The following is a 27,951-nucleotide window of genomic DNA, read 5'->3' as shown; positions in this document are numbered from 1 at the left end:
TTTTAACAAATAGCTACTCCAATTTAGATTAAAATACAGTGATTTTAATTTGATGACTAAGCATCGTATTTGAAGTGGTACATGGCTGTTACATCTAAAGGGAAAAAAACATTGAGTCTATGCAATTATAGATGAAGGACATAAAAAATTTGTACATTTCAGGTAACTGCTGATGTCCAAGATGAGTTGCAGGCCTCTGTTTCCTCCTTTTCCGATTGACTACTGTCTTTTTAAGAAAGAAAATAGCTGAAAAAAAAATTGTCTCAGATTTCTTCTTTATAATCCATAAAGTGTAAGCACTGACAACTTGCATTTTTTTGTGTGTAGTTAAATAATAAACAGTCTCTTCATAGTGTATGTATTTACCTCTGAATGTAACTTATTCTATGTAAATATTTTTGAGACGTGAAGGCCATATTTACAATACAATGAAACAGGATTATAAAGCGTCCAAAATGTGTGCTTTGCTTAAAAGTGAAATACAAATAATCTCAGCATTTTAGGGTTGTTTGAAGACCCTTGGCCACTCACAAGTTCAAACATTTTGTGACATATCTGTTTAAAAAATAGTAATGGTTGCATTTGGATCTTGTATTAATGATTCAAGTAGTGGTCTTACAGAACAGACGATTAATTAATGAGTTTTGTTTTTCTGAATGTCTGAACTTTTATTCACCAAATCTTATGCTCATAAAATTTTCAAGTCATCCTCATTTAGTTGTTAGTATTTCCAGACAGAAAAGAAGTAACACTAGTGGGATAAAAGGGTTAAATGCCTTTCTTTCACAAAAGTCTCCATGCTAAACTGAGCTTACATGTGTAGAGCTTTGCGTGCAAGAACTTTTCCTCCTGATCAAGAAGTTTCCCTCTGCTGCTTAAAATACCCACAGCCTCTTCCATAGTGTCTGATGGTTGTTACCCCCTGAAGGATGCAGTAGCTGGCAGTGATTTGGAGGAAGAAAATAATGGAGCGAAAGCAGGCCAAACCGAGTGGAGCAGTACCAATTTTCTGTGCTTCTTGCACAGGGTATGGTTACATCCTAAATGCAAGATACCGTGTCCCTCTTCTGGAGGTCTGAGTCAGCTCAGCAGTAAGGGGCCAGCAGCGCCAGTGCCTTTGCTTAGCTGAAGTTTTGTAGAGGCTGCATTTAGGAAGTTATTTTTGCAGTAATAGTGTTAACTGTTGCAGTTGAGTAATTTAATATCCTGACTCTTAAAGTCTAGCATCCCATAAAAAAAACAGCACCCTTATCTCTGCCAGAATGCTTATCAAAGTTATGGACTGAGTTAACTTCTATGGTTGCTTTTGGGTGGCTGGTAGAAGTCACATGATACAAAGCTGCTGAGTACTGGATTCTGCTCACACATGAAAACCCCCATGCCTGCCCTGAAGAGTTAAGAGTCTAAGATCAGTGGCATATAAAGGGTGGGAGAACACAGGTTCATTCTCCATCAATAACATTTTCATATGTATTAGTTTGTCTCCATGCTCTATTCTATCCATTGCTAGTAGTCTTTGGACAGCTATGATCCAGAGTTAGAAAAACTAGTCTTGAGATTTCAAACCAAAGCTAACGGCTTTGTGGATTAGTTAGGGAGGATGCTTCTTGGATGAGGTTGAAGCATTCAAGAAAAATTTCTGATGGCTGAAGGACAAGTAGCCGTGTCCAGAAAAGCAAAGAAACCTGAATGGGATGGTGCAGTCGGAGGACTAGGCAACGAGGCTGTAGCTGTTGAATTAATGTAAAACAATATAATTGTGTTTTGAATTGGATAAAGATAAAAGGAGAGAGAGAGAGATAAGCTGGAGAGAAGGAAGTCACATTAAATTGGATCAGATTCCTTTAATTCCTGGATGAAAGCTTTAGCTGCAGAAAGGGCAGAAGTCGTACAAGAGGGCTGCAAGCCTGAGTTTGGCATTGCACAAAGGGAAATGAAGATGATCTTTCAGGGGAAAGCAGAAGCAAAGCATGGCCTTTGCAGATCAGGAATTTCAGAACAGGCTTATGATGGATTTGAGCCAGAGGAGCGTAATACGAGAAGAGGAGGTGAATGGAGGAAATTGAAGGCAGAAGTGACTGGGAAGTGATGGTTGATAGATTTCTAAAAATCTATGTGGTTTGTTTTTTTTTTTTTAACATATGTTGAGTTTTTTCTCTAGCAACATCCTTTGTTTTGTTTAGTTGGTTTCAGTTTTTTGGGTCCTTGCCATTGCTATAACTACTGAGTGACTTCTCTACATGCATGCTTTACTATTAAATAGTAAAGGATCTAGTCTGTGTACTCATCCTAGAAACCCAGAATGTAAGTGCTTAAGAAATCCTTGTGTTCACAGTTGTAGTTGTCCAATATTGCTGGACGCCAGAGCACAGCACAAAGGAAATACTGTAGGCTATTATATATGTTCATGTCATTAATGTTTTAATGTACAGTATGTAGTGGACATCGGAGAATTCACATGACTTTGGGTTTCTACTTTTGATTCCACCACAGAATAGAGTCATTACCAGTATCCATGACATTCCTATATTTCAGTTTCTCTGTTCCCCGAAGGAGGCCTATTAGCAGCTGCATAGCAGTTAACCTAGAGAGTAATCACGATAAGATATATCTGAGAACACGCTAATATTAAAATTATCGTTAATGCCATCCAGGATCTTAGCAATGGGCACTTAATTTACTGTTGCATAAATAAGCCTATTAGAAGTTGAATGTGGTCTATGGCAGGGGCATTCAGTGAAGGCTAAGCTAATGTTTTTTTGTGTTTAAAAAAGAAGTTAGTTCCTACTGTGGACATTTATAAGGAACCTTTTAACTCCGTGGCTTGAGCCATATTTTGACATTGTAAGAAAAACATGGGAAATCACAAGTTTCTTAATATTTTCCTTTAGTCAATACTGTGCAGGCCTGTTCTTCATTAAAATATGGGAATGTGTAAGTGTTCCTCCCCACTGCCTGTGTTTGTTTTTTGACCTGTGAAGAAGAGCAAAACAAAGCACGAACTGGAGTTTGTACTCTATGTCAGTACCTCATTTGGAGGACCTTTTTCTTAGTAATTTTCAGTGGATCAGGTGTTCTGGTTGTGAAGATGAGATTCGTTTCCCAGCTGGAGATCACAGTACCAGACCTTTACATGCCTTCTCCCAACAGATGCCTCCCCTCAACCCTGAGAGTAACTTAGCAGTGATCTTGCTCTCAGCTGGAGACTGCCACTCAGTGCCAGCAGAGGAGCCCAGTTCTCCTTGAGGCCAGCACTTTGTGTCTGAGGGACAACTTTGTTCCTTTTTTGGCTTTTATTGCATTTTCCATTTTCAATCTATCTAGATGTTGATATGGAAACTTGGGTGATTTGCTATGATTTTCAGTGGGATCAAGGTCCTGAGTCAATGACCTGCTATGGGCATAGATTCACTCATCTCCTCTGCTGGCTGTGCAATATATTCATAGTATAGCAACTTCTATTTCTCAACGTGTTTTTCACTTGCTTCGTTGCCAGTTGCCATGAAGGTATGCTGAATTCCTTCCGAGTGAGTAAAAGGGCTGATCTGGGTGTAGGGAGCCTGGCCTGAAGGGCTCCAGGTCTGAACTGTGTCTGGAGATAGAAGTACATGTTGTTTGTAGTCCAGAGTGACTCAGTAGTTTTCGGCAAAGTATTTATTTGTCTTCCACAGTCTGCATTTCTGAATTGTTTGTGACCAAATGGTACAATTCCCCACATAGATTTGGAAGGATAGCTTACAGATTCTTTAGATAGCTTCTTATTGCTAATAGTCAATTGCAGAGAAGCTCTGCTCTGTCATGCTGAACTCACATATCTCTGCTTGTACCTGGAGTGAAATCTTCATTATTTATTCAGGTGTTGCCTAGTCTTTGCTATTGGATTCTCTGACTTCTTGGCCTCTTGCTCTGGTCTTCGAACAGAATATTCCTATTCCTTGGAGATGCTTGTGAAACTGCTGACTTTGTCTAAAATAGTCTCACTTTCTGTTCTGCTGCTGTCATCTTCTGTTGGTATTATAAGTTCCTGTGTTGGGTAGCTCAAACAATTAGTAATTTTCTTGGTTAAAAGTTAAGTTCTGACTGTTGAGGGGATTATAAGACAGCTCTAGAGTTTGTGACTGATGGATGATTGTTGAAAAGAGAGGTGTCATGAGAAATTGCCCAATTTAAAAAGTTCTTTTCTGCCCACTTAATCAAATTACTGCTATCTCTTGGAAAAACTTTGGCACAATTTTCTATCAGCTATCACAAAACCAAAGGGGGAGGAGGCTAAACTGGAACTGAAGCTGTAGTGAGTACTACATGCATTTGGTTTACTGCCAGATTTTATTTTCTTCCTGCCTTGTTGCCTCTTCTCCCTCTTTCCTTAAGGTTTATAAAGTGTTAGGCAAAATGTGTGTGATCCTTTACTGGGTGTCCAATGTATACAGGATAAGATACTTAATGAACCTAGCAATATTTTATGAATATGTGAATGGCAGTTAAAATATCAATACTCTTGGTGTAAGCCCTGCCTTCTCGAAGAAGGAAAAAAAGTGCTGAAAGCCAAACTTTGCTATAGGTTGCCACATGATGCAAGGGCATTGAGAGTGCCCTTTGATCTCTAATGTAGGAGAGACTTTCAGATACACCTTTTTACAAAATATGTATATTCATTGTGTGTTTTGGTATTTTACAGTCAGAGAATATATCAAATTTCTAATTTATCCTTCTTTGCAAGCCCATTTCAGGGAAAGCCTTTCCCTTCTTGATAATGAGATTTATTATGATAATAAATGCATATGTCCAAAAATCATCCAGCAAAAAACCTCTGGTAGCTGATGCTTCAAAGTTGATGTTGCAGAAATATTGTATCAGGACTCAGATTCTGAGGGGTGGTTGAAGACATAGGTATCTTTGAAAATCCTAGTCCGGGTAACAGGGCTGCACAGGAGATCTTTATTTTGTGATATCTTCTCTTGCTTAGAGCATAGCAGAGCTGAAAAGAAAGAGATTCCAGAAGCTGTGGCTTAATCTCATAAACCAGTCTTTTATACAGTCATGAAGGATCTTAAAGGCTCAGATGTAACAATCCTTATAGAAAGTACTTTTTCCAACATTTGCCTGTTGTCATTAGCAGTGTAGTCACTACAAAGTCTGACAGAGAAGTCCTTTCCAGCTCTGATAATCAATATATCTGTATTCACTCCTGATCTGTGTTGGTGCTGCTGAGTGCAGGACCAAACTGAACATTCTTTCTGCCTCTGTTTCACTGAAGATACCTGTTTTGGGACCCTTGTTATGGCTAATGATCTACTGTAACACATTCATCATACAGAAGCGTGTTGCATTCCAAGTAGCGTCATGATAAATTTCACTGAGATTTACCCAAATTATGCAGGAACTACATATGAAGTTAACACTCACTTTAAACTGTTTGCCACAAGAACATTATGGATGTATAGGTTACCCTGTCATGGCAGATCTGGTATTATATTATTCTTCTGGTACTGCAGGTCCCTTTTGTAATCTTCTCAATAATCATACCAGTCTTTAAGTGACTCAAGTCTAACAACTTTTCTTAGGGCTCTGCAATTATCCTGTCAAACACTGCTTAAAGGTCAGTTGAACTGCTTAAAACCTTCAAAAGCCTGATAAGGTTCGGCTCTCTACATTGTGGGTGCTCCTGGCTAGTGCTGTCTCAGCATTTTTCCCTCTCAGATCAGCTGTGCTGAGGTTTGTGGTCCTTCTTCTTACTGTGGCCACCTCACGCCAGGTTTCTCTCCCTTGCGAGGATGGGGATCCTTGTTTTTGGCTCACATGGGTTTGAGCAAAAGCTACTTCTCCTCCCGAGTAGATGGCCCTTCTGCTTCAGAGGAAGTAGCTCACTGGGCTGTTGTCAGATGATTTGGTTGCCAACGTAGGCCCATGTCTATTCTCTGAGTCTGGATAACTATGAATATGAAGGATAAGTCCAGTACTCTCAGAGGATCGAGCCCACCACTCCTGGACACAGGATTGTGGTGTCTTCTTACGCCGAATCTCTTTCTCATTCGTTTACTGATATGGTTCAGTTTTCTGGTTCCTAAATAATCTTTTTTTAAAGCATTGTATTTTCTAGAAACAGTGTAATTTTTGGCTTCTTGCATGTTAACCAAAACTATTATGTTAACTATTTAACATCTCCAGAAATCACTGTGACTCCCATCTTGTCTCTTTTCTCTGTAGTTTTCACTTCTTTAATTTATTTAAAAATACATCAAATTTGCTATGATTGTCTGTAGAAACCTTTCAGACAAGAAAGCCTTCTGAGGTCTTCTCGTCATCTTCTTCCCTTTGGCTTGCCAGTGGCCTCCTGGGTAATGTATGGATATGCTGTTCTGAGGAGATGCCTTTTGGAGTGTGTAAAGGATTGCAGAAGCTTGTCGGATGAAGTTTGGCTTTTCGTAGCCACAGATGCTCCCTGATAGTACTCCTCTGAAGCTATTGCAATATTTGCATTAATTTAAGGAGGAGAAGTCATTGCTGCGGGGATGAACCGTGCAGCTGTGCTGAGCCACAGCCAAGCACGGAACAACATGCCTCTGCTCAGATGGAGGCATGTTCAGTGCAGAGAAGAACTTTGTGCACAGAAAATTACATCTGTGCAAACTTTTTAATACTTTAGTGGGATGACTGTGAGTGAAGGCTCATATTTTTTCCCAGAAACTTCATTGTTTGAATGTTGAGCAGCAAAGATGGCTGAGGAGCTGCATGGGAGTGCTGAGCATGTGGACAGGCTGTGATGTGCACTTGCACAGTGGGGGTTAGCTGGTTGGGTATGTTCAAATGGAAAGCCAGTGTCACCTGAAGTTGAAGACATGATTATGTAGAAATCAGAGAAAACGACAAATGATGTAGAGTTGTTTAACTGTTGAGTCAGTAGGAGTCCAATTTGAAAATTTGGTTCAGGTAAAGAAAGAAGCTCGGCATTGGGCATTGCAGCTGGCATTTGCCATCGGACAGTGAAATGTGGTGATTCCTCTGGCAATTTGATGAGCTCTGATTTGTCTACCTACACCAAATTCACTCTGCAATCTCTCTCTTATTTTTAAAATTTTTCTCTAAATGAAGTGAATGTTACCAGACCAGAAAACTGTAGCAAGTGACCATGCTTTAGAAAAAGCATACCCCAGAATGTAATATTAGTACAAGGTTTAGAAAAAGTTTGTGTGGATAAATGCCTTTCGACGGTGCCTTGATTCTGAAAGTGTGATGTATGTGAGTGTGGAGGCTACAGCCCAAACTTACAGCTCAAAAATTGCTCAGAAGAATAGCAGTATGTGGGAACATGATCTGTTCCAGAAATGTCTCCTTAGAGTATTTCAGCCCCTGAAATTTTGTGGGAATGAAAAAAAATCCTTCAGCTGTTTCAGAAAATATATACTGTGAAAATGTTGATTCGTTTTGATGTCCTAGGCTGTATCAAGAGGAAAAGGAGTTTTGAACTTTGCTTTTCTCGCACTTCTAAACTTTAAATAGGACTTTGATACTTGAATGCAGAGGGCAAGTCATATTTAGAAATTATTATCTGCGGAGTTGATTAAGCAATGTATTGGCATACTTAAGGCTGCAAGTTTTGTCAAGCTCTTTCTAGCCTGTGTGTTGACAAAATGTTAGTAAACTTTCTGCTGTTACCTGATGAACCGTTTATGGGAAAAGTTACCCATGTTGCTTGGCTCTAGGTGTCAAAGAATGCTTGTTACTTTAGTGGGAAGAGCTAATCTTTTGGTAAGCTGTCTTCTGTATACAAGCTAAATGTAAGACCAGTTGAAAATGCTTGGAATATGTCATTGTGTTGCTAAAAAATGTTTTGGTCATTGGTGCTTGTATAAAGGAGCAAATTTAGCATACACTCTTTTTATTATGTTTGAACACTTTATTTGTAATGTAAAGGCAGTGTTAATGGAGAGTTTTTGCGGATTCTTCTGGTAGTGGAACTCTGTTATTTTGTTTCTGAAGCCTACAAGAGATGCTTGAAAAGGGACCCTTCTCTAAACGTTATTGATTCCTTTCAGAGCTTGGAAAACACACAGCTAAAAATGACATCAAGGCACCGTCTGCTTCAGTGAGGCAAATGCCTTCACTCCTCTTAACTGTTAGATCCGTTGAGCTTTCCTTCCTGCCTAAATGGTGTCCTTGAGACAACAATGCTTTCTGCAGCTGAGTGACACAGTGATCCAGATGGGTTCATCCTCAAGTGCTGCCCTTGTTGGGTGTTCTCTGTCCCTGCAGACACGTCGTGCCTCGGTTGTTTGCCTCATGCTGCAGCTGCACAAGAGTGGCATCTCCTTGGGGTTCTGCCCACTTGAAATCAGCAGTGGTTCTTTCCTTGGAGAGAGATTATCCTTGTTGGAGTCCTTTCCCTCTCACCTCATGCTTCTTCACAAGGAAGAAGGTTCACTGGCTGGTTGCACGGTCAAGCCCTGTATTATCTAGTGGGGCAGATGGAACGCATTGCATATACACCTGTTGTATAATATCTAGCATTGCTCTTTGTGTTATATCTGACCTTCTGAAACCTACAGTTGCTGTTGTGGGGCAGTGGAAACTGCTGTGTCCCTGTGGGGTCTCTGCTCCCTGTCTTGGTTTTAGAAGTGTGGTCTTCAATGGTCATCAAAGCTTTTTGTATGAATTATGGCAGTTCATTTTGAAGTTTACAGGTTTTCATTCTTGACTTTCCTTTGTTTCCTATTTGTAACCTAGTGCTTTATTAATCACCCTTAAAATGACATATTTTATCATACTTTTCCTAGCCATTAGTCTCTGACAAAAAGCCTTGTCAAATGCATTTTAAAAACACAGGGCTGAGCTGTCACCAGTTTTTCTGGTTTTGTCCCAGTAGTGATATTTTTAAGACCTCTTGCATATTAGTTAAATGTGACCTTTTACACATGAATCTTTGCTGCTTCTCTTTCAGAAGAAGTTCTTCCTTTCACTGGGATATGAAGACTTTCACAACAACAGCAGTTGCAGTAATTAGTCTCATAGGAAACCAAGTTATAAATGAAATTTTCTTTAAGTCAAATGAGTGTTATCCTTCATACATAAAAACACAACGAGTGTAAGATCTGCTACCATGGGGGTTTTCTGGTGCTGAAAACATGTGTTAGATTGCCTCTTGGGAAGCAACATCTTGCCCATTCAGTTACTTAAATTTGTCCTCTTAGATCTGTGAGATCAAATGGTCATTCATGCTAAATTTGCTAGCAGTGACAGCCCGATAGTTTTCCTGTCTTTGTTGCTCCATTTAACCTTGAGTGAATTTTTTGAGAAAGATGAAGTGGAGGCGAGAAATGTGAGCAAGAAGAGAAGTTTTCAGGGGAAAATAAGAATTATTTTTTCTTAGTCAGTTCGTTGCAACTGTTCAAAGATGCTCATGGTTTTGGAGTGCTGAGTGGAAGTCTAGGATGAGATGTGTGAGCAGATACAGCTGAGTCCATCAGAAGTCAGCATCGCACCCCTGCGGGATGTCAGAAGGATCCCTGCTGCTACCCAGGGGCTGCATCTGCAGCAGTGGCAACTGCGTAATATATTGCATTGTTTTGTGCTCAGGACTGCTTTTTCCTGGTGCTGTTCCCCGCATCCATATTTCTGGGGATGTCTTTTACTTTACCATATTGAGTAAATTCAAACAGTCGCTGATTTCAAACCCACACATAATAAAAGTTGTTTTTTTTTTTTTTTAATTTACTATTGAGAGGAGTAATTACTGCCATTTTAGGGGTACAAGTAGTCCTTGCTTCTGGCTCTGATTTCATTGATACTGATGTTTATGCGGAGAAAAGCTATTTCAGGTCATGTTTATGACTTTGTCAAGATCTACATCTGCTGAGAGCTGGCAAAACCCCACCAAAGTGAACTGGGCCATTGCACTGCACTCTGGCGGATGGTGTTTGACTCTCCCTCTGCCTCACCCTCACTTGGCATGGAGAACAGAAATGTGATCCAGGATTCAAAAATGAACATGGACCTCTTAAAATCTTTTCTTATTTCTATATTTTCCTCAGAATAAATGACTTGTGTACTAAATGTACCCCAAAGAGGCAGCTGTAAAAGCCTTTTCATCAAACCATGATTCTATTCTGCAGTTTTTTCATGAAGTATCTTTTTTTTTTTTTTTTTTATTTTCCAGAAAAAGCCCCATAGATACTTAGATTTATACAATGGATAAAAAGAGAAAGCTTGCATAAAGAACGGCAAATAATGATGATTAATATAGGAAATGAGTGCCCATGGATATTTTGGGAATGCTAGAGAAAGTAAAAAAGAGACTTTGCAGTTCTTTAATTTGCTGTGAGATGTGAATCCGGTTCAGTGTCACTGAACTTTTGATTAAAATTAGATATTTGCAAATGGCAATAGAGAGGGCCTGAGGAAATCATGTTGCATTTATATTTTATTGTGTTTTTTAGAAAGAAGGTTTTTTTTGGCTTGGAGATATTTGTTTTTATTATTAGACCTAAGCTTATTTCTGAATTTTGTCCCTGAGGAAATTTTTTTTTCCCAGTACAAATAGAAAAGTAAGTTTTTGAACAAATTTCTTATTTTACATACAGCAACAATATACTGGATTTACTATTAATACAATTTACTCAGGATTTTTTACAACATAACTAAGGCTGAAACCTCTCCTATTATAATGTGTACATGTGCTAATTAGCACTGTATTCATATACTCTAGCATAAATTTATGTGTAATTATGATTTTAAAAATGATAGTTAAAATTATTTTTAGGTAAATCTACATAAAATTTTTAGTATATTTTTCATTTAATTTCACTGATGTGTGTATTTTGATTTCCCATGGACTTACCTCTGTCCTTAATGAACTTAAGAAACAATCGTTTCACACACACTTAAAGGATTGTTAACAAGCTGAAGGTTCTATTCTGCTATTAAATAGAGAGGGTAGGGAAATTAAATTAATATCTAAAGGATCTATTATTTTATAAACTTGACTGACTCCCAGAATGTCTGCTATAAAATGTCATTGTTCTTAAAAGCTCTGAAGCACAGCTTTTGAGTTCTCTTGCTATAACGTTCTATATTGTTTTCTCTCTTGATTCTCTTGATGCTTTTTTTCAAGTCTACAAATTTGATCAGAATCTTGTCATTAGAAAACACAATGTTGTAAGTAGTAGTAAATATAAAATTATTTACAACACAGGTCAAGCTTATGAATAAGATTTTCTCATCGTTTTTTAAGACATTCTTCTCTTTTGAAAGAAATTGTTATCTCTTCCAGCAAAACTTACTAAAAAGCATCTAAGTGCTTTATGAAGGGTAGTTCAGAAGTAAGAAACATATTATGAGGAATTGCATGTTATATCATAATATATTTTAAATTGTCTATTTATCTATTATTAATTAGAATATATTTAATATATTTTTTCTTATTTTAATTAGTTATTATGTTACTATGCTGCTTTCAGTCCACTATGCTGCTTTCAACACCCACCATACACAATGTGAGGAAAATGTCTAAAATATTTCCTTTCAAAATTCTTGTTAGTTTGATTATTCAAGAAAGTGCATAGCTTGTAAATGTTTTGCTGGTAGTTAAAATATTTGACCTATTGGAAATGAAAATCTTCCAAACGTTACCTGCATGCCAGTGGAATGAGGCTCAGCATTGATGTGCAGTGATACACGTTGGTTGCAGTTTATGTATGTGCATTTCCTTTGCAGGTGCTCATTCTTCGGGGCCAGTTTCTGGAGAAAACCAATCCCCAGCAGGGATACTGAAGGGACTGTATCAGAAATCATCGTTATTCTGTTGTGTTTCTTTGCAATAATGAATAGTCATGCTTGGTACTGATTGCCCATTTCCTCTCTTACTGCAGTTATCCCTGAGGCATGGAGCAGGTGAATTAAAATAATTGGAATCACATCCCTCTTGGTTTGGCAGGAAAGTTTGCCTACTGCTTTTGTTTTTATAGGATTCAAGCTTTCAATATTTATTTTAGATACAATTTCTTTATACTTAGTGATTTGAAGTAATCCTTTTCACTTCATTTATTTTTGATTCCTTCCAGACATTCACTGAGATGCTTAAACTTTACAGTCTTGAACAGAAGTTCTCTCTTGCATAGTTGAATTAGATGCATGGAATGCTTAGTATTTTCTATAGGGGGGCTTGCAGGGTAGTACACTTCATGTGCCACTAGAAATTCCATCTGAAAGTAGTGCAGCTAATTTCAGAGATGTTATTGGTATTTTCCTTCTTCAGTTGTGTGACATTAATATTTCAGAACATTTTGTGTCGGAGGTACAGCACTGCACTCTTCCATTAAGTTGTTAGATTCTCCTTTCCTGGGTCCTGTTCATACTCTGCATTGAGTGCATCTCTCCTGGTCTCCAAGAACTCCCCGTTTATGACTCAGTTGTCATCTCTCAATGTGTCATGCTTATGTCTGTTAAAAAAGCGTCAAATTTTCTGAGAAAGTTACTGAATGACATAATTGATTGTCTTGCTTCAGTGGTTTAGAGGAGCCTTTGCAGGTGTCTTTCTTGTTACTTCTGCTTGAATGAGGTGGTATAGATGGAATAAAAGTTCTTTTTTCCTTTCTTTGGGTTCTTTTATTGACGTATATCTATGAGTGTAAGCCTCCTTTGCAGCTGGCCGTTTTACCTATTCACTGAGCAGGCAGGTGGATGTGCTCAAAACAATGTAGAGCCAAGACTTCCTGAAATCCCTTTATTTTGTGGTTCTTGACTAGATATTCAGAAAAATTATTATCCTAAAAAATGTACTGGCTGGCAGTCTTAAGGTACAGTTTTTTGTTATGCTGAATGAGATCTGTTAGCTGTCATTGAAAGAGAAATCTGTCCTCTTCTTCATTCTCTCATGTATGTCCCCTCCAGCTTCTTTCCATCGCATCTACTAATGGTGCGACTATATAGTTTATTTGGATCAGCTTATCTGTGTGACAGAAAACGGATTCACTCCAAGTAGTGATTAATTTTCCGATGCTGGTCTGACTTTCTGGGTAGTCACACGAGCTGACAAGGGAGAGCAGATGGAAACATGCGGCCAGGATGGAGCAGAACTGTCCATTTTTGGCAGCAGCCCACAGCACACAGTGTTGCAGTGTTTTACAACTGCATATCAGGGTTAAAGGAAGGGTTGCAATTTCTGGGAAGGGCTGAGTTTGTCTGGCTATCCAAAACATGCATCCTGATATCTCAGATGTGCTTGATTGCACTTGAGCTTAAACTTAATGGTGAGCTTCCTGGGTTTGCACCACTTGTCTTGGGGGTGGTTACTTCTGTGTAATGTTTTTCATCTTCATTTATTAATAGGCATTTTCTCCCTTAAATCCACATTAACAGCTTCTGTCAGGGAATAACTGTGGTCCAGGGTCACCTCAGAAATACATTAGCCTTGTAATTGTTTATCTTAGAGACATGTTCAAGGGAGGAAATTTCCCAGACCAAATCGATATGATGCAATATACCTAGCAGTTAAAAAGAAAACCAAGCCCAAAAACCCTGGTCATTTTTGCTCTTACAGTGAATGAGTGAATGAATACATTTTGATATACATTTCAGTATATGTACATTTAGAAATTTAACTTAGGCTTTTTATATTCTTCCTCACTGATGAATTCTCTTTTGGTACCAGCATATGGTCATATAGGAGGTTTAGTTATACTGCATACAGAGCTAAATGATGACATATGTAGCTATGTTGTTAACAAACAGAAATAATGAAGTGCTGTACAGTGTTCTTTACATTTAATAATGTAATGATGAAAAGCAAACAGCGGGGCTGCCGTTACTCCTTTGATCAGAAAGTGGTGCAGGTAGGTAAGTGAAGGTTAGTTAAGGTTAACAAATGTGCTGCAGTGGGAATGACAAAATGAGCATGGCCCCTAGTACCTTCTTGGTTCTTGGCTGTCACATCCTCTTTATGAGAGGCAGCCTAAAAATTCACATCTAGCAAGAGAAGAGAGATTTTTAAAATCATTCAAAGCAAACTCAGCTGCCTGAGGGTTGGAAGAGAAATGCAAATGCTACCATGATAATTTGTTGATGCTTGTTTTTGCTCTGTTTTGGACGTGATAGCTGCTGCAGGCCAGAAACAGCTAAATGGTGGCCCTAGGTGTGGGTGGCTATACGTGCTATGGGTGTCTGTACATGCTGTGGGTGTCCATTGTTGCCTTGCAGGTACCAGCTGGCTGTGTCATGGGTCATTTGGGGCAAACTTGAATCCCTTAATTTCAAAAAGGGATCAAAATGGGTGATGTGAGGAAATTACTGCCTTCCCCCCCCCCCACCCCCGAGGCTTTATTGGATAGAAAGTAGGATTTTAATATAGATGGTAATTTGTCATGGAAATCATTTAGCCAGATAAGGTAAAATAGATGTTATATTCAGTTAGTTGGTCAAAGATTATACATTTGTTCAAAAGAAATGCTTTTTAATCATCCAGAAATTACAAGAACCACTTAGTGAAGACCTCTGGCCTGTTTTACAGAGCAGGTTATATGTAATGGTGATAGCTGGAAGGATATCTGACTCTGAACTGAATCTATTGAGGGGCCTTCTAATAAGCTTTCCAGTTAATACTGGATCTCTCTAAAGAGTAATTTAAATATCTGGAATTTCTCATCATGCAATTTTGCATGCACAGTCACTGCAGTGGCACAGCTGGGCATTTTTACAGAGAGCTCTCAGCCTGACCATCCTCTAATAAGAGAAGCTGTCTTGACTTTTTTTTTTTATTTTTAAAGGAATCAACTGTTTGTAAATATTTGTTAATGGTTAGGGTTTAATTATTTATTTATTTATTTATAGTCATGCTTATATATATAGACAAAAAAAGAGAGAAACCATTCCATTTGTAGGGCAACTCAGAAAAGCAGTAAACAAAGAAGTTGTGATTCCTTCAACTTCCCATTTCTTTGTTCCTGTTCTTTTCCAGGGAAACTGGTGTTCTCATCTCTTCTGGATTTAATGCCTATTGAAAGCCTGCCAGTAGTTTTAGAGAGAGTGAGTTTGATGATTCACATTATCCCATCCTCTCCTGAGTTTCCCAGAGTTTTCAATAAATCATTTGTTACAGCTGTACTATCCTGTATTGTATTTATTTAGAATAGTGTAGTTTAGAGTTGTAAGTGGTTCTTCATTGTTTCTTCTTAGATTCCTCTGTCTACATGCTTCAAATCTTAATGTGCAGATTTCAATGGAAAGAAAATAAGAACAAAGTTGAAACTGCTCCAAAATGTCTGAAAGTAGCTTTTCTTATTAATTAGCTAAATGACATGGCTGTTCCGTTTCTTGGGAGTTTTCAGGTCTAGAAACAACTGTTGCTTTTCCATGGGATAGCTGAATACTTTCTTCCCCTATGGTTGGAATAAATGTACTTTTTCTGGCATGTAATGAGTTACAAAGTATTTCCATATTTATTCTCTATAGGACTGAATGAAAGCAATTAATTCAGGGAAGATATATGGCAAAGAGAAAGAGATGTTATTCTGGCACCCATTTTTTTTTGGTTAGAGTTTTGGGAGCCTTTTGGAAGAGATGGGTTACAGAGTGGAGAGTCAGAGATTTACAGAAAATGCAACTAATTAGATTTTAGCTCATTGCTATCACCTCATTGCATGGACTTAAATAAGAGTCTGCCTGTCTGAACAGTTTATTTCAGGTAACGTCAGTGAGATTTGTGAGTGTATCCTGGTCTGACCAAACCGGTGACATCTCAGCTGTTCTTCACCAGCCTATACCCAGAGTCAGATTAAGGAACAAGGAACACAGTGGCGAGGGGAAGGCTTCCCCTTTCCTCTGCTCAGGGTTTTCCCCAGGATGGAAGTTCAAAGAGAACAGCCATTTCTTATGGTGTGGATGGGTTAAGATGAGGGTTACTAAGGCAGAACTTCCCAGTCACAGGTCGTGTTCTTGGGAATTCTTGAATAAGCCCCATAGATTCAGAGAATAGGTATCTTTTATTCATTATCATAGACTGCTTTGTCTGTTTCAATGCAATTTTATTTGGTTAATGACATATTGTTACTTACTAAATATGTTTACTTTCTGCATTCAGAAAGCTGTATGATAGGCTTTGTTGTGGCTGAATACTAATTCCAGTCTTTTCAATGTTGCAGTCTACCCACATTGCTCGAGCCAGCTTCCAGGTTGATGCTTTTGGATCATCTTTCATCCTAGATGTCACGCTAAACCAGTAAGTAATGACTGGATCTTACTTTATGTTTGTTCAAGACCCAGTGCCAATGAAACGTCATTTTTCAATGGAGATTTTAGAGGCTGTATTATAGCACAAGTGCTATTGCTATGTATGGAGTTCATCTGTAGTAGTATATTTTAAGTTCTTTGTTATTTTCCCAAGTACCATTGTAGGCTTTGATATTCTTATTGTTACTACATAGTAGCTATTGCAGTGTAACTAACATTTTAGTGTTATAATTTCATTTGCCATCTTTCAGTTTACCATAAAGGCAAATTACTATACACATGCAGAGCCTCCCTGGATATTAAAAGATGGAGTTGCTGAAAACTAGTAGTTGTTAACATTTTAATAACTGAATGTGAAGTACTGGAGACACAGCAATTGCACTAAAGCTGATCCTCAAAAAAGAATGAGATGGATAGTTGGGAATGAAGTTTCTCTGGATGTGTTGACAGTCTTTTGGGAACACTATAAGGCAGTAGCACACGGTGAACTTCAGCCGATGAGGGAAGATTGAACAATAGTTCAACTTAACGTGAAATCTGGTATATGCTTTAAGTAATGATATTTTGAAGTAGCCTTTTTGCACAGCTGTTTTTAAATAGTTTTTTGCTTTTCTTCTGTGAAGTGAAAAGAGAATAAATACTATAGTAAATAGAAATGCTTTGTTAAGTAATTCAGCTCCTAATAATTGAACATGATGTTGTTTGGTTCAGTGTAAGAGCTTGTGCTCAGTTCCTACATGTTTTTCTGCTATAAAGATGAACCACTCAGGCTGCAGTGGGAGCCACTCAAATTTCAGTTTTTTTCACTTGTAAACACATTTTAAACAGTGGCAATTTCTTCATATGCAGTGACATGAGTTAAAAACCACATGTGAATCCTGCTGATTACAGATGGCAGAGACGCTGTTGGAAGGAGAGCAAAAGAGGCTGGTTTAGAACTATGATTTTATAACAAATGCATTTTAAAAAAATTCTACAGGAAAAAATTTCTGCTGAAGAGCTCTAAGTCCACAATTTTGAGGTGTTTATTGGAAATAATAGTTTTGTATACATATTTGTACCTTACTGAGAGTAGGTTGCTGAAACTTGTTTTTGTCTTGGTGCGTGGAATAATGGTGTAGTCACAGTTTCTGAAAGGTCAAGATTTACCTTGCACTATGAATTTCAGGTAATCTTAATAAAAGTAAATGCATTTTCTAATGTTATATGAAAATACAAGTTAAGGATGTGATATTATGAATGGCAACATTTCTCTGTAGGTGGACTTTTTGTGCACATGTATATATGCACATAAACACACACAAACACATAGATTTAAAATTTGATTTGAGTTGGATCCTATTTTTATGTCATTCTTTTGTTGTCTTTAATGATATTACAACAGTATTTGTATGGGTTACACTGTCAAAATGTGTCCTTATTGTTCCTAACAGTGTCAGAATCCAATTTAAATATGAACTTTTCCTAAGGAGCTATGCTTTCTATAATGTGATAAAAGTCCTGTCACAAATTGCACAAAAACAAGAAGGCTGCAAGGAAATTAAGATGTTTGGCTTCTATCATGATATTTAAATCAACATTTCAGCTGCTTCTGAAATAGCATTTACAGATCACTAAATAAAAAAAAGGCTCAAGTACATTTAAAATGTATTCTTAATTGCTATTCCTGTGAACAAATATCTTCTGTTCGTAAGGCTCTGTATATTTTTCTTCTCTTGCCATTCTTACTGTCTATAGTATATTCTATAAGTATTTTCTGAGGGTCCTGAGAGAAAAGCACTGATTTTTTTAGGAGTGGATTGCAAATTTGGCCCACAGTAGCTGAAAGTAACTGAAAAGTAGTTGAATACTTGAAAGGAGCAAGATTCAAATTTTAGTTTTTCACTGGAAAAAGTATCAGATCACTATTTATAACTGAACTTCTGCTAATATCAAAAGCATGCTGAAGCAGGCCTCTGTGGTAAAATTATATTTTATGAATAATATACATTTGAGGAATGTTAAAGGAAGTATGGGGGGCAGAGAGGGGAAAAAAAAATTAAAATACATAGGTTGTCAGAAAGGACTCTCCCTGCCTTAGTCAGTTGTTTTCTTGCAGTATGCCTATTTAGAGGTTGGTGTGTATGACTCCTATATCTGAGCATCACCTCTAGTTACAATGCCAGTGATGGACATTCACAGAGAAAGTTTTCATTCTTCTTTATGGTTCCCCAATTTATGGAGGAAAAAAAAAATATAGTAGCAAACAGAGTGCTTTAAAAAATTAGAAACTAAAATACACCCCTGCTCCCTAATGTCTGTCTGCAAAGAGATTTTCATCGTTGGCTGCTTTCTTTGTAGGCATTGTTTTCTCTGTCTTCTTCAAACCCATCTTTTTATCTGACAATCAGTTTCTCTGTTTCCTCTGCTGCATTTGCCTGTGCTTTGTTATACATCCCTCTGTTAGCTACCCTTTCGTATTTTGTATTCAGTTATGTTTGTATATTTTCCATCTCTGTTCTTGGTCACTTCTCTGAAGAAGACACGTTTCTTTCTCTTCATTTTCCACCAGGAAGGATTGTCCCCTCTGCCATTGTCTTAGATACCACACAACTTTCTTGTTTTTCTTGCAGCCTTTTTCTTGACAACTTTTTGAACACTGACAGTTGAGGCTGGCAGACATGTTTATAGTCTCCTGCTTGTGTCTCCTCTATTGCCTGATACCCTCTGTTTTATCTCTTCACCAAGGGAGATGCTACTGGAGATGCTACTATTGAATCTGGGTGTTAGTTGAAGCGACTTTCCTTTCCCAGTCCGTTCCTCTGCCACCTCTCACAACAGTGGCCTGTCCCCAGAGGCTCATCTGCAATGAAACAAGCTGGAAAGATACAGGAGGTGGACAGGGAAATTAAAAAACAGAGGTTACGCTGACATTTCAGACATGAGGAGAACTGAGGCCCAGGGTGGGATGTTCTGCCAGTTCAGGATGCAAGTGAGAGCAAGGAAAAATAATTTTCTAGCTGGCATTTCTGTGTGGCAGTTTAATTTAACATTGAAATCTGCTGGCTTGCTTCTTGCTCATTTTGGATCTCAACCAGTTTTGAATGTGATGTTCACATTAAATGCAGATATGAGATACACAGAAACATTGCCTTGAATGGTAATTTAAAAAAAAAAAGCTAATATAGTTACAATGTATATTTTCCAGTGGTAGTATTTTAGTATTTTCTCCACCATTTTTTCTTTTTTTTTTTTTCCTCCCTGAGTTGCCACAGTGTCTCTACAATAAGCTTTTTCTTTAAAGATACAGTGTTTCTTATTTATTTATTTATGTAGTTATTTTTAACAAGTTCAAACGGCTGAACTATTTACAAAGGAGCTTTCAGATCGAATCAGCTATATTTTTAAAAGGTTCAGCCCCTTAGGCAAAGGTTAGGGGTACAGTAGCTGCACTGGTGTGTTTATGAATCGCTTCCTTCAGTGTCCTTATGTGTTCAGAACTGCATCCAATGGGAGCTCTTTTCTGTGGCCATTTTCATTAATGCCACCTTCGGCATTAGCAAAGCCGTGGCCCGGCCGCTGCCCCACGCAGGCAGGTGCTGCTCACAGCCTCCCCTCCTTCAGCGAGTGACCAGCTCTGGCCACCAGCCCACAGCTGTGCAATAGTTGCATAGCAGTCAACTGTGCTTATTTGTTTTTTTTAATTCCTTCCCCTTGAAGTTTTTAATACTTTGGTAGCATTTGTGGCTCAGCAAATGGCGGTTTCTTTTTCCATGCAGAATATTTCTTCTTACATGTAGCCACACAACCATTTACACTCTCATGTTGTGTTGTGATTACACGATTAAACAGCAGAGCTCACCAGGAAATGCAGCATGTCTCCAAAGGCCTCTTTGAGGCTCTTTTGGTCTTGTGGACCATGTGGATCTATCTGAGGAGACCTGGGCCAGGGCATATCCCACCTGCTTGTGAAGTAGCAGGGATATAATGGCAGAATGGGCCATAGCAAGCTGTGATCATAAGGTTGGACTGGGAAAGAGCACGCTGCAAGTTTGTTAATCAGAAAAACTACGCTATTTGTGCTTGTCTGGAGTGGCACAGGGTGACCACCCCACTTTCCAACCACGATAGGCAAGAAAGATCATCATGGTTCTTCCTTGCTGCATCATCATCCTTCATGTAAGCGCCCTGGTGTCTCCTGTCATGCAGAAGAGCAGAGAGTGTTCCTAGAGCCCGAGTCTGAGTTGTGGTCACTTACGAGGTGCACTGTGCACACCAGTTGCTCTGCCAAGGGGACTCATGACCTTCAGAAGGGTCCCTGGAGCATCTGACCACCTGCGTGTGCTCCAGCTCCTTGTGCTACAACAGGAGTAGAGCCCTCCCCAATCATGGCGTTATTTGTAAGAGGGAACACATTCATAGCATGAGATCCTTTGGTTTGTGGTCATGAGGAAACGCACTAAAGAATCATGAACATAACTAAGGATTTCAGGCTTACATTCAGCACTTCAGGACTGCTCTATCCTTCCAAGTGACACTCAGTCACTAGGATGGAGCATAATCACCACCTGCTTCCTCTTACTACAACACAGATTTAATTCCTGTGGTTAGTGGAAAATAATCTGTAGAGAAGTAGTAGGCTGGGCAAGACATGTCCAGAAACCCTATCCTCTTTAGGAAGCCCACACATCTGTTCCCATCAAGCGCATGACTGTGTCCTGGAGGAGTACCAGCAGTGTATAAATCAATGGTTATGATGATCAACGACATTCAGAATACTGGAAGATCTCAAATAAGACAATTTTTATAAACTCTGTAGTCACTCTGTTTTCTCTGTGGAAAATAAAAGCCCTTTTCTCTTAGTTTATCAAAAGGCAGGCAAAACCAGAAGCTTCTTTGGAAAATACCGATAGGTATTTTGTATATTTCAGTCTTAATTTAAATTGTTTCTGGTTAGTGATACTGGAAGATTCCTGGCACTCCAGGACTTAATTATTTTGTTTTGCCACTGAGTGGTTTTTGCAGCTGCTGCTGAGAAGGATACAGACATTCCTCATGCTTTGTGGGGGAATATTTATTAGGAATGTCTTTTAACTAGAGTTTTGTAAACTGCTCAGAATCAGATCATAAACTTCATCAAGAAATCCTGAAAACAGAAGCAAAATAAAAGGCAGCTTGACAGACAAATGCCAGCTTTTTCATGAGACACACTGCTGAAACCTTGCCTGTAATTTCTCTTGGCAAATGGTCTCCAACACTAATATCAATGTGTCATGTAAGCTGTAAATGAAAAACATATTCCTAAATTTGCTCTAAATCATAAACAATTGACTGTGTGGAATTCAAAAGGATTAGCTTCCTGACATAATTTAAAAAATGCAGTTACACCGTTTCTGACTATTATAATGTCTGGTTGGTCCTTCTCCTGCGTTGCCTCCATGAGTCTCGCGCTGCTCCTGGTCACCCGTGGGGCAGACGTGCAGCTGCGGACCTGCATGCGACGTGGTGTGACGTGACCTGCTGGGTTGTGCTGATGGGTGCGAGAGGACCTGTCTGCCGTTCCTGCTGCAAAAGTACTCCATGCTTTATTACCTCCATTACTTGTGTAATGACTCCTGGTAACTGTTTGGATAACTGGATGGGGTAAGTGATGGTCAGATCAAGCCTAAGGAGGAGCAGCTCTTCCTTTAAGCTGTTTTGGATCTCCTGAAAGTCCAACTCAATCCCTTATTAGTTATTTTAATGAATGCCTTGGCTGCACACAGTCCCAATTGTTCTCATTAGCAGCTGGAATTTATTGGGATCGAGGGAATTCAAGGCCTGTTCACTTTTCTTACTCATGCCCTGTGCATGCAGGCCGAAGAGCCCCGCTTGGGTACAATCACATTTTTGTAATTGATTCTTACTTAAAATAATGCCTTTCTTCTTGTACCCTATGAGAGTGCTCTGAAAATTTAATTGTAATATTTAGTACCGATTTACAGGTAGAATGATATAGACTGTGTTCAGATCTCCTGAATGAGGTACTGAATTATGTTCTGCACTATTTTAAAATTATTTTGTAAGTGATGCTTATCATGTGTTCTGTCATCAGAACCCCAGCTGACCCAATAGAACCCCATTTTGCAAAGTTATTCTTTCCACCTCCCAGTCTGTGATGGAAAAATGAGTATGGTCATAATTGCAAACCAGACTTAATAAACACTTTTTCCCTAATATTGATTGCTGCTTAATTTCAGAGGTTGGTTTTGTTCTCTGGGAGGCACCTCTATTTGTGTTAGCATGCTTTGCTAACACCTATTTTGTCCGTATGGCTTGTAGGTTCTTTTATCTTTAATGAAAAATGTCAGTTCTACGGAGATCTCTGCCAACTAATTCTTTTAAGTCCTATAATAATTTCTGTGCCTTTTCACTAGCCTTCTCAGTTTAGCAGTATGCTTACTAAACTGTAGACTTAGTACTGCCTTTTGTCAGTGTGACGTATAAATGTAGCACAACTCTAACCATTTCTAATTGAGATACCTCTTTACGTAGTTTCCAAGATTTTCCCAAGGTTGTTTTTTTTTCTTCCTTTAATTTTTCATTTATTTAAAAAAAATTTCCTTCTTCCAAGCTCAGAACTGACTGTTTAGCAAAGGTAAACTCTGTTTTTTTTCTTATTACATCATCCCTATTACTATTATTGAATTTTTAATCCCGTACAAGAAAAATATCAGGTTACTTTGACAAGAGAAATTTTCCGTAAACCTATGTTGGTTATCAGGAAGTTTATTATGTTCCTTTAAATTTTTTATATAATCTTCTGTTATACTTATGGCTTCTTTTGGAAAGGGCAAATTGCTTTTGGTAACTCCATTACATTTTATTTTTAATATTACAATTTAGTTTTAGGTTAACATATTTCTGTTATTATTAGTCCTCTATTATTGTCAATTAATTTTTTATTGATTTAGTACCAGCTGCTGGCAAAGGCTGTTGAAATCAACAGAAGTTTGCTACTGACTTTGATTGGATGGGGATGTGGAAAGTGATGTCTGTGAAGCACTTGCAAGTGCTTACTTGGCATTCTGATTAAAATGAGTACAAAAATGTGTAATTTGTTTCATTCATGTAATATTTCCAAGTGTGGCACTGTAAGGTAGTTTCCATCACCTGTGAGGAATTCCCCTGATGTTTCTGAAACACTACTTGAAGCTTGATGTTTTGTGATTTCTAGGAAAAATAGCATTTGAAAACACATGTGTATACAAAATCTGTGCACGCCCTCATAAGATAATTTCCTAGCCTAATAAAAAGTGTTTCTGAAAAGTTCAGTCCTTTGTTTTCCTCTCAATGGGTGCGATAAAGAATATTTTACTGCTTTTAGGTAATTGCTTTCATTGAAAGCAATATTTGTTGGTTTATAGTACAGTAATTAAAACATATGGGATTATCAGTACTGAGTAAATTGCCTTTCCATGGTCTGAATTTTTGTGACACAAAAATAATTATAGAAAATGTATTACTGTGTATTTGTGAGTGTGTGTGTAGGAAGAAAATGATTAATTATTCTGGAGAGATATTATAATTCTGTTACTGTAATGTTTTTCTTTCTTGATGATAGTCCTTAGATTACCAAATCACTTAAGAGCTATATATCTGATACAGACATATACAGACTTGTCTCATATGTACAGATCAATCATGTGCTATATTTAGCATCCTCTTTAAAGTAAAATGACTTAAACTATGGAAAGAATCAAATTGCTTAACATGTTTCAGTGCCTATGAATTTATCTTCAAAGTTCTGAGTTTCTCCAAGTGGCAGTAACTTGAACAATCCATCAAGAATGACTTTAAAAGAAAAAATAATTGTATTTTTGATTTAGCCTTTACAAAGTGACTGTGCTACTCAAAGTGCAGCTTCTCCATTCACTGTTGGAATGGAATTATATCCTCATACGCTAACATTTTTTTGGGCACCAGAGTTTTTACTTCAATGTCTGGATCGTGTATACATTGCTGCCACTTCTGTAAATAGCACAAAACAAACTTTTGACCTTTCCAACTATTTTTATATATAGTTATGGTTTAACAGCTAGAACAGGATTTGTTTTTACAAAAGCAAGCAACAGCTGTACAAGTTGGTCTAATAAAAGCTATTATCTTTTACTTTCCATCACTTAGATTCTCAGACCACTGTAGTTACAACACTACTACTGTCCTATGAATTGTTACGTATAAATACTAATCAGAGTAAGACATACGAAGAAGGTAGTAAACAAGAAGATGCATGAAGGGGAATGTAAAGAGCAGGTGTTTTCTGTGCTGTCATTTACAGTGCATTTCCTCCAGGAGCCAGCAGCCTTCCTGCTGATACAGTTCCCCTCATACGCCGCTCCCTGTGTTGTCCAGCTGCTCTGCCCTGATTTTTACTTTATCCTTGAGAACTCCTTTGGCATTATGACCTCCTGTATGTGTGCATTAAAAATAGCACTTGGAGAAACAAAGGAAGTGCTGTGGGCCTTTTAGCTTGGGGCTCAAATCCTTTCCTCAGCTAAGCAGTGAAATTAATTGGAATCCCCTTTTCCAGACAAGGAGCTGAGTAATGCATGGAGCTAGAATAAATATATGGAGAACGAAAATAGTAGAAATTATTAGGCTTTCCATGGGGAACTGGAGGACCTAATGGATGGCTGAATAACCATCAGCATACAAACTCACAGTGTTTTAAAATTACACAAGATCTTTACATGAGGAATAGGGTATTCAACCCTCTTCTACTCAGGATAGTAGTTCTACATCAGAAATCTGTTTTTAGTCCAGAGACTGAATCAACAGGCAGTATTAAAACAATATGTTCTTAACGTATGGAACATCTTACCCAACAAATAACAGTGTTAGGCCTGGGCACACAAACTGTTGCATCCAAGCAATGGACTTTTTTGCTTTCTTTGCAGTATCTATTACAGAGACAAGGTGCTACCCCTGAAGCCTACAGCCATTTGTTTCTGTGGTTGTTTGAGATGTATGTAGCATTTTTTTAATGAGTTTTGCTAGTAAGATTCAAGATGGGTATGCTCACATTCCCTAAGTCATTGTCTGGAAAGTGGTTTCTTTCAATAGACTTTCTGTACAGCGTGTAGCCTTTAATGTAATAGTTATCATTTGTTTGGGGCCTGCTAATGGGTGAAACCCCATTTAGAGACAGTGTGTCAGTGGAGAGAGTTTGTTTCCTTGAGGAAAACCACACACAAAACAAATTATGCACTTTTGTTTGAAATGCTTCACACATGTTGCTCTGATTCTCTTCCTGGCCTTATCAGCATAAGAATTGCACCCAGCGTAATACCCCCCTCTGTGGGGAGACTTCTTTCCTCTTCCAAAACATGTGCAGAAATCAAGTTGGCAAATCCTGAAGCACCGATTAGCAAATGCAAATCTGGTAGGAAACTATTGATCCTGCCCGTGATCCACTTTCCCTTTTGTCAGGGGTGTTGTGACCAAAGAAGTCAGAGGTGCCACCCACCTGCTGGGGTTTGCATCCCGTCCCGCTGGTACCACAGCACCCCCCGGCACCATGGGCTGGGTTGGCTTCCACTTCTTGCATATAACCCAAAGACACCCTTATTCTGTTGGCGTAGTATAGGTCAGGGTTGGGTTGGCTGTAGGCTGATCCTCTCTCAGTTCAGACAGCTGGGATCTTTTTGATACTTTCCAGGTCTTTGGACTTTGCAGTCTGTGATTCAGTGTTACTGTGATGCTTCTGTAATACCTCAACTAATTTCCTGTTTTGTTTGTTTGTTTGTTTGTTTGTTTGTTTGTTTTTTCAATTAGATGACAATCAGATTTTCCTTTTACATGATCTTCTGATTTGAACAGAACTCAATATGTCTTTAAAATTCTTCAAATACCTAATTGCTTCATATTTAGTTTTAGTTCTTCATTGTCCAAGTTCCATTATGAAACAGTAGTAGATGAATCAAGCAATGAAAGATACGTTATTTATACTGTTCATCAAACAAGGCATTAAAATCTGTGTTCTATGGAAATATGGAAAGATTTACATTGCGTGAATATATTAAGAAGTAGTTTGATGAAGTGTACCATTAGATAACCCGAACAGAATTGTTGAGCCATGTTTTATTGTATGGTATTGAGAATAACTCTTTTTTTAAAAAAAAAAAAAAAAATCCCTTTCTGTTTCAAGTGTTTTAACCAAGAAGTAGGAATCTGTTTGCATTAACATAAAATACAAATGAATACATGTAGGCCAGAAAATATCCTTCTACCAATTAAATGAAGGATTGGTTGTATGATAATAGTTTTTTTATTTACAAAAGTAAATGACAAAACTATGTTAGAGAGTATTTATCAAGTGTCCTCATTCTGTTCCATTTACTTTATTTCTCCCATCCCAAAGGAAATAAAATGCTGTCATTTGGTGTGATACACAGTGAGATGAAGGAGAAGAATCATCTTGTACTTTTATTAAAGATGACCTACAAAGAGATGTTTCGTCTAAATTGGGCTTCTACCCTTTTTGAGATGTAAAAGGTCAATTGAAAAAAAAATTGTTGTTGTTGGTCTTTCATTCCTCCTTTCCTCAAAGAAATAAAACCACTTTAAATCCAGCTTTTTAATAATCAAATTTCTTTTTCTTTACCCTTGTTTACCTCATATCCGATCTCCTTGTTCTTCCTGAAGAATCTATTGGGATGGGTATAAATGTACGGGAAGAGTTACAAATGCACAGGATGTACTCATCCCCTGAAGTAAAACCCCTCCTGACAGCATATTGAAGATTGGCCTAAATATGAACCATGTGAGAGTTTCTTCAGAAGAACAAAATGAAAGCATTCATGTCCAAAGGGTATGACAGATTTTAAGCCCCTGGTTACATTATCAAATATACCATAGTGACAGTTCTGAGATTCTAAATCATTGTAGTACTTATTGTACTTAATATATCATTTTAAAAGAAAAAAAAAAATCACCCTGTCCTTTTGGAGATTGTCAATTTTTGGTATCTTTTGGCTCTGCCTATGCTGGCCAGACAAAAAAGCACCTCTTAAAGATTTTCCCTTTGCAGAGCAGTTCAGTTAGAGCCAAACTGTGCCTTTTCTCACTGTAAATGTGGTACTCTTTGTGGCACCCATTTAACCTTCCTTTCACAGAGATAGCCTTGGTGGTGACAGTGAAATTATGATTGTCTCTTTGCTTATTATTGCTCTTATAATTAATCACACTTTCCATCTGCTTTGTCAAATTTTGATAAGAGTCAATAAAGTTATGCTGAGAGAAAAGGAGAAAACATGAGCTTGACATAATGTTTCTGTAATGGAGTTACATGTTTTCAGAGCAAAGAAGCAAGGAAATTTGGATATATCTCCACTTCCTAAAGCGACACCTATTTCTAAGTATCAGTGAAGGGACAAAAAGCCTTTTATTATGTTGCCATGTGTTTTAGCATCACCTCTGTTTTTACTTAATTATAAGAAGCAAAGGAGTTCTCTCAATGACTTTAGAGACAATGATCCATCCAAAGGTGTTGGATTATCAATGCATTTGTGCCTATGTCAAGTGGCCAATTTGATTACAGAGGAAACTTCCTAGAAATTAGCCAAGGAATTAATTTGGTTTATTGTACTTTACTCCAGTAAGTTGCTCATCAGTAAGTGGAAATCACAAAATGTGAAGCTGCAAGGAAACAGCAAGATCAAGCTGCATATGATACTGTAAAGAAGCTGCCAAGTCTAGCTAAAGAGATTAATA

The 27,951-nt window shown here is 38.0% G+C and overlaps 1 protein-coding gene across 1 annotated transcript in view; it reads left to right on the top strand.

Moving 5' to 3' along the window:
* The window catches only part of ADAM22 (ADAM metallopeptidase domain 22), a 130,249-nt gene that overhangs the window by 959 nt on the left and 101,339 nt on the right, over window positions 1-27,951 (top strand). Inside the window, exon 3 of the mRNA XM_082044935.1 lies at window positions 16,131-16,207. Within this exon, the coding sequence (XP_081901061.1) occupies window positions 16,131-16,207 (77 nt within the window). The remainder of the gene's footprint in view (window positions 1-16,130; window positions 16,208-27,951) is intronic.

This window comes from Streptopelia decaocto, assembly GCF_964273445.1.
Source record: "Streptopelia decaocto genome assembly, chromosome: 2".
Lineage (NCBI taxonomy): Eukaryota > Metazoa > Chordata > Aves > Columbiformes > Columbidae > Streptopelia > Streptopelia decaocto.
This window is presented reverse-complemented; position numbering and strand designations above follow the sequence as displayed.